Source organism: Mytilus trossulus, chromosome 4 (assembly GCF_036588685.1).
Source record: "Mytilus trossulus isolate FHL-02 chromosome 4, PNRI_Mtr1.1.1.hap1, whole genome shotgun sequence".
Lineage (NCBI taxonomy): Eukaryota > Metazoa > Mollusca > Bivalvia > Mytilida > Mytilidae > Mytilus > Mytilus trossulus.
Window position 1 is genome coordinate 70040631 of NC_086376.1, and position 8057 is coordinate 70048687.

The window sequence follows — 8057 nt, forward strand, 5'->3', positions numbered from 1 at the left end:
CGGCCTAAGTAACAGGCTACACACTTACCGGGTCTCGACCGCGGGTAGGTACGTGGTCGGTCTATAGCGGGTTAGGGACTATAGATGATGGACGCCAAGTGATGACAAAAGCTCACTTGGTCATGTGGCCAGGTGAGCTAAAAAGGCCGTAGGCGTCAGAGCCATCCCTGACTACTTAAACTGTTGCTTTTAAAAGGCTATATTGGATAGTAACAGAAAGTTTGCGTTGCAACAAAACATCAACTGTTTCCTCAATTGAAGTTTTGTAAGGGACCTTTTCTGCACAGCGAGAACGGTTGTCCTCCCTTTTTCAGCGTCGGATATAATGTTCCACTTTGACGTAGCTTCGAATTCATATGAAGCCAACACAGCCAAAATTATGCCTCTCTGATTTGGAGTATTCCAGAAATAATTATGCTGGCCTTATCAAATTTGAAAACAGGAAATTTTGCCAAAAAGAGATTGCAAATAAATTCTCTGTAGGAAAACATTGAAAACATATAGAAATTATTATTTTAACAGCGCCAAATATCAAAACGGACCTAGACATAGTTAAAAAAAATTGTCCGACCTCCCCTCCTCGAATATGTATATAAAAGTGTGCTCTCCTAATCTTTGAAAATATATCCATAAAAATTCTAGAACGTAGTATCATTTTTGAGGATTATGAAGGCTCAACAAGACGTGTGTCTCGTTATGGTCATTATTTCGAATTATTCTTAAAGCTTGTTAAATTTCTCAAAGTTTACATGAAATAAATACTATTAGATATATGAAGTGTAAAACCATTTTTTTTGTTAGTAATTTCCCATTTCATATTAATTACTTAATAAGAATTAAAATTCAGTTATAGCCATTGATGAAACGCTCGTCTGACGTACTAAATGATAATCCTGGTACCTTTGATAACTATAAATTCAATTTAAAATTTCATCTTGTTTTAATTTCATATGATTTAAATAGATATATAATAAATTATTGACACTTGTGTAATTGTTCTTATATAATTTTTCATCTTTAAGTTATTGCTACCATTTACTTGTCATAGTTTAAAATACTGTAAAATAATTTAATGTAGATATCTTTTGCGTTTGTGTATCTGTAAATCCGCTGTAACATACATGTTTTTACTTTTTAATTGCTTTACTAAGACTTTTATTAAGATTTGCGTTTTATTATTAAAACGCATTATAAAACGCATTAAAATAGAATTTATGATAATGAATTTGAAAGATTAGTCATTGTAAAATTTTGGTATGTTAAATTAAGCTTGTTTATAGCAGTGTCATCTATCTAATTGATGTTACTGGTTATCCATTCAAAAAAATAATTCTATCGATCTTGTGTTTGTTCATAATTTGAACTTTTCATCTTTAGTTTTTGCAAAAAGTCACAGTACAAGCTTGTCTTAACATGACAGTTTACTTCCAAAAACACAACAATTCGACACAAGTATGGCTTGTGTCAAATTTGACAGCAAGTACCAACTTTATACCATGCTATATAAAGACAATGTTTGTCGGTTTTGAAACAGTAGTCATCCATTCCAGAATTGGTCAATAGCTTGCCAGTACATGTAAGTAAATATTTTCAATAAATAAGATTGATAAGTACTAGAATTAAGTTTACTTTATTGAAGGGTGAACATACTAATTAGTTTTATTTATATTCTATGTAAGCCGCAACAGTAAGTTATCGATGTTCAAATCTCATTTATATTTTTAATAAAGAAAAAAAAAACCACCAAGCTAAAAAACTCAGAGAATCACATGAACTCCACAAAGGAAGCTTGATTGATTTTATTATGCCCATTTTGGAGTTTTCAATTCATAGATTCATATCCTTTCAATACTCAAACAAATCATAATAACTTGATGATTACGTTCTTGCCATTGATCTCTTTGTAATATACCCTTGTAGTAAATCCTCTATTGGCCATCTACGTTCATACACGAATTATTAGAGAGAAAATAAAACACCACGCTTCAACTTACTGATGCCCAAAGGATATCTTTTGAAGTTATGTCGTGTGTATTTTTACTATTATTTTCATGCTACATGAATTCTCTGAAATATGCATTAGTCTGCCGTGTAGATAAATCCAGGAATGCGATAAGAGGTTTATAACATTTCTCTTTTTTATGACTTATTTAAAAATATTTTATTCAGCCTATTTTCAAACAATAGGTATACAAATGTTCGTTTGCTTATTTCCATTCAATGTGCATTAGCTATCATAATCTTGTTCACCGATGAGACTCAAATTCTTATATTTGATTTATAACATATTTAAACGTATATCCAAATTACAATAAGTCTGACATAAACAATTTATTCATTTATTCGACAGTACCTGTGCAAATTTTGTGTGTATTTTAGTCGAGACGCCATCTAATTATCTATCGAGATGACATACGAAGCCTGCCGACGGTCACATAATCCGATATAAGCATAAACTTGAAACTAAATAGTCCTCGTGCAATTTTATTTTTCTATGTCTGTTTTCATGCTACAAAGAACAAAATAAGTTAATCCTCGTTTTAACCTGTATAAGAATTATTGTTTTGTATATCTAGTCAGCAAATGTTTTACTTTTGTTTCAATTTCAATGTTGACATTGTTTCCTTTCAAAAGCTGAACAAGACTAATACATGTGTAATCAATCGCTAGCTTATGTGTTAAATTGAAGATCACATGAATACGGATTCAATGAGGTCGAATTATTCACTTGCAAGTGAAAAAATTCATTAGTGATGTTTCTTCGCTTATTTTGAGAAAATTGAACAAAATTTGGCTGATAAAAGCGAATGATTATTTCATTTTTCACTTTAAATACCGATTGAACCATTTTTCATATATCGTAGCTAATAGTTTATTGCTATCGACTCCTGATATCATATTCCTATTTTAGTGACCGGTTATAAATAATTCTTTGAGTTAAAGTGTATTTTAAATGATATTCGTTGACGATTTCTTAAAAGTCAGAGACAACTATTTTGAATAATTACTGCTTGGCATGCACAGCAAAAACACACAAATTCTATTTTGACATAAGGTTGATAATGGAAAAAAGATTGGTTTATCATCTTGTTTATAAAAAGTGTATTAAATAATTCAAATAGTATAAATGTTTATTTCAATCGAACATATAATGTTTTCTTTTTTCAGTAACCATTTTACCTTTTTATCATGATTTCAACAATTCTTTTTTCCCCAGACAAAATGAATTGTATTCTACTTATTCTGTCTCTGGCCATTGTGCTAATCAATGGAACAACCTGGGGTGAGTCTAATACTGTTTCTATAACGATACAAGTCACTTTACTGGTTTAAAAAAACTAAATGGTCAAAGAAAATGTTGCTGAATTTACAGGGTTTTTTTATAATTCAAACACATTCATTTCTCACTTCTTATTCTGTTTGATATAATTTCAATACTAAATTTTCTAGTCGTCAACACCTCGTTTCTCAATTATTTTTCAGTTTTATGTTAAAAAGTATGTTTAAAGTTGACAGTACTGAACATGTTATTAGAATTTTTTTATACCACTGAAATTTTGTAATATTATTTTTTTAACATAAACCGGACCTACATATAAGGCTAAGGCGAAATTATTGAATATTTTACATTAAAGGATCTAGAGGAGGAGGTTGGAGAGGAGGCATGATTGGAATTGGTGGTATTGGCGGTGTAGGTCGAATTGGCGGAGGTGGCATTTATGGTGGAGGTATATATGGTGGCCGTGGAATTTATGGAGGAGGTATTTATGGTGGCCGCGGAATTTATGGCGGTGGCGGAATCTATGGAGGAGGTCGCGGTATATATGGTGGTGGAGGTATCTATGGTGGTCGAGGAATATATGGTGGAGGTATATATGGCGATGATGACAACTATGGCAGTGGAATATACGGCGGTGGGATGTACGGCGGTGGAATGGGCGGTGGAATGGGCGGTGGAATGTACGGCGGAGGTATGTACGGCGGTGGAATGGGTGGTGGTATGTACGGCGGAGGGATGTATGATCCATATAGTAGTTATGGAATGGGCAGTAGTGGATACAGAGGTTACGGTCAACAAGGATATGGTAGCGGTGGATATTACCCAGGTGGATCTAGTGGATACGGCGGATACGGTCAAGGAAGTGGATATTGGCCAGGCGGATCGGGAGGTCATGGTCAATATGGTAAATATGGAAAAAAGAGTAAGTTAAATTAAAAACAACATATTAGCGTAATTCATGTGTGATCAAAATAAAAATAATAAGATGTGGTATGATTGCAAATGAGACAACTCTGCACATGAGACCAAATAGCATAGACATTAACAACTATAGGTCAACATACCGCCTTCAACAATGAGAATAATCAGCGTATTAAAAATAGATTATATCAAAATAAAAATACTCTTTATGATGCGAATTAAATTGTGAAATAGTTTTGATAGAATTTCATAATAATAGACAGTATGCATTGACATGAAATGTTATTTGAAAAAAAATATGTCAACCAAACAGAGACAGAAAACAGACGAACAAAAAAATATATATATATATCCGTGCAATATTCACAGTGAAATTCATTCAACGATTTACCGGAAATACAAGCTTGCATGTAATCGTTTCTACCTCTAACTTTTAATATCCTTATGTCTTAGTTTAAGATGGTTCTATATGTATACGGTTTGTTTTACTTGTCTTAGGTCGTAGTTAAGATGGTTCTATAGTTACATATACGGTATAATGTATAGATAATAGTTTCCAAATATTATATCGTGATAAACTTTTTCAGGTCTAACATATATATATATATATATATATATTTTATGTAAAATTGAAGTTGTATGATATGAAGAATTAATTCGATTTGTTCATTTGTTTTTACAGGGTCTTACTGAGATCAAACCATTCCAAAGAAGAACAAAAGGCGCCTCTAACCCGAATTCCAACATATGACGAACAATTATAAACTTTCATTTCATTCATGTTTGTAACAATTTTATTAGTTGATTACAATGTATCTTAAGCATAACCAATTCTGTGTTTATTTTCTATTCCAACCCAAATTATTTATGATGTGCAGCAATGAACTTTAAAAATTCAATTCATTAAAAAAAAGTAGAGATGGTAAGTTTCAAGTTAAAGGTGAATGCATGTAATGAATGAACAAGAAATTGTAACACGAGTTAGTTTAAACGATGTCAGATCTCGCAAAAAGAACAAATATAATGTTTTTTATTCTCTGTGCGGTATTCACTGGTTTTGGAGTCAATTAAGATTTAAAAAGATGTAAAAAGATGTAGTATGAGTGCCAACTCTCCATTCCACTCACATTTTGTAAAAGTAAACCATTATAGTGTCAAAATACGGTTTTCATCACGGAGCCTTGGCTTACACCGAACAGCAAACTATGAAGGGCCCCACGACGACTAGTGTAAAACCATTCAAACGGGATAACCAACGGTCTAATCTATATATAAAACGAGAAACGTTAAACACCATTGCTTTTTTTTTATATACACAATGGCAAAATACAATGGGTGTAGATTGTATTTTACCACAGCCACACTTTATCAAACATACAAGAAACATGCAACAGAGACATCTATATGGATCAAAAATGATCTTCAACAACAGTAAAGTCTTCATTTCTAACTTTAAGCTTTATTTTTATTATAGTACAATTTAGGAGTTGGATATAATTACAATGCAAGGGTGAGGAGTTATTCGGATCGCGGATGCGAAAAAGTAGCAATAGGCCTCTAAATAGATGAATAAATCAGAAACTAAAATAATCTGCCATCAACTCGAATTTCCTTACTGAAACAAAACATAACGTTAAGAATAACAGAATTATAAGCTTAAATGATGACTATTATGGAACGCTATATAGAGATGTCTCACGTGGTTCACTGGTACAACTTTATATTGAATTATTATAATTTTAATTATGTTTTGATAATACTCAATATGGAATATTCATTACCTAATAATATTTCTCGATATGTTATGATACGGTTTGATGTGGACTTGATATGTTTTTTTTTCATTATTAGATGTTGTTTCAACATTATTTAATGTGGTTGTGTTATTAGGAAATGTTGTTTTAAAATAACTTGATGTGTATGTGGCTTAACGTTATGTAGTTTTTACATTACATGATGCGGTTTTGTTATTTCTTAATGATGATTTGATAATTGTCTGTATATGGCTTTAAAATTACGTAATGATGTTTTTCAAAACTTGACATTTTACATTACATGATGTGTTCTTTCTGGTATTTGAGGTGGTTCTTTCATTTTTTGATGTGGTTATCACCTTACTTGATGAGGTGAAACCAAGTGACTATTTGGGGAAAACTATTTACATTTCTATTTTTCTATGTGGCGGAGTTAAACATGGCTATGAGCGCTTTTCCCAAACACCACCATGGGTGAATAGTGTACGATCTCAACACAGTGATAACAATAGTGATTTTGTCGAACTCAGTAGGTTACAATGAAGGAAAAGAGGACTGTGGTTGCGACAGATAGAACACACCCATCACCTGTGAAACCGATATTCCCAAAAATTTTAGTTTTTTTTTATTTAGTGCGAGAAATATCAGAGAATGGATTTGAAACATTTTAAAAGATTGATGTTCGTACATGTTCAAACGATAATACACGTTTGAATAGAATCGAACAATTCTTATCTTATAGAGTTGATGCTTTGTTGCTTTGTTGCTTAGTTTGATCCCCCTTTCCCCTTAAACTTTCGTGTGAGTAGATTAAAAGTGTCTTATTTGTTGACAATAAATAGCCCATTATAGTGCACTGACTTGACATATCAACGATAGAAGGACGAGGCTTCGAAACGGGAAAATGTGTTTCTTCACTGTTATTCTTGTCGGTAAACGGATCGAAATCATTATCATTATTTACATATTCACTATTTACCGTAACGTTAAGTTCATTAGTTGTGTCGTCGATAGTGTGTTGAAAACAACTTAATCGATAGTAAACAAATATAGAACAACAATGTTAATAAGTGTTTGTGTTTTACATTTTTCAGTTTTTCTGGATGGCTCACAATAATGATATGTCTTTAATAGGCTAGTGACTTCAATCATAAAATTTAATTTTCAAGGCACCCACCTAACATACGACTGAATTATATATTATTTGTTCTATTTGTTTTGCCCGGTCGTAAAAAAATTTGCAATTTCCGTCAAATCAAGATCAGATGCCAAGGACGAATAATTTCATATTTTCTAAGATTTCAGCTTGATTCCATAATTTGACTTTTATATACCTAATTCACTTATGCAAACAATTAACAGTCATGAATCAAATGCATTAAATATTGAAAGCGAGTTATGATAGACAGCACATGTTTCCTGAAATTCGATTATAGTTAACGAAATGTGTGGAAACTCAAACTTTTCTTTCTGATGCAACTGCTAACCACTTAAAACTAAACAAAACCCTGTAATAACTATGAAAGAAGTTTTTAACATCATAAATTTCCTTACACCAGGCTTACTTCTTATTAAACAGCAAATCATAATAACTCATACAGTAGCCCTAATAACCGCCATCTACGAAAAACAGCTTTTTTAAAATATTTTTGTCCTATTTAAACATTGTATGTGGTCAATATAAGATTTGATAAACAAATTCTTAAGAATCTGAAAAAATTAAAGTAAACAAATATGTGCGCGAATCATACTATTGCTTGAACTAAAGGGGGCGAAACTAAGAGATTGCAATCTGCATTGCAACTACCAGACTGAAATAAACATTTTTCGACTTTTCTAATTGTTTGATTTGTAGCTCCATTATGAATATTGATGTAATGAAAAGACCTTTTATTTAGTTAATGTGAGCCACAAAAAAGAAAGTAAATAAAAAATAAATTGATGAAAATTGAAATTTAAAAGAATTACAAAATGCATTAATTCATCAAATAAGGATATTCTAAAGGAAAAAATCCATAAATACGCAACGATTCTAGTTGCAACTTCTTGAATAAATTGAATGACTAGTTCTTTTTTCATACATGCTTGACCTCATGCAAGAG

General features: G+C 31.7%; 1 protein-coding gene across 1 annotated transcript; it reads left to right on the forward strand.

Annotated features, from left to right (window-relative positions):
* Positions 1-1385: 1385 nt before the first annotated feature.
* Positions 1386-4960, forward strand: LOC134714147 (acanthoscurrin-2-like). The gene is made up of 4 exons (XM_063575390.1): positions 1386-1576; positions 3218-3283; positions 3636-4202; positions 4884-4960. Exons 2-4 carry the CDS (start codon positions 3223-3225, stop codon positions 4892-4894), a joined length of 639 nt encoding a protein of 212 aa, XP_063431460.1. The 5' UTR covers positions 1386-1576; positions 3218-3222; the 3' UTR covers positions 4895-4960.
* The last annotated feature ends 3097 nt before the right edge of the window (positions 4961-8057 follow it).

What these genes read in the sequence shown, in the direction of transcription:
- LOC134714147 (XM_063575390.1), top strand. Translation starts at nt 3,223, where the DNA reads ATGAATTGTATTCTACTTATTCTGTCTCTGGCCATTGTGCTAATCAAT. An exon ending in AATCAATGGAACAACCTGGG is followed by an intron (nt 3,284 to 3,635) that starts GTGAGTCTAATA and finishes TTTACATTAAAG; the next exon opens with GATCTAGAGGAGGAGGTTGG.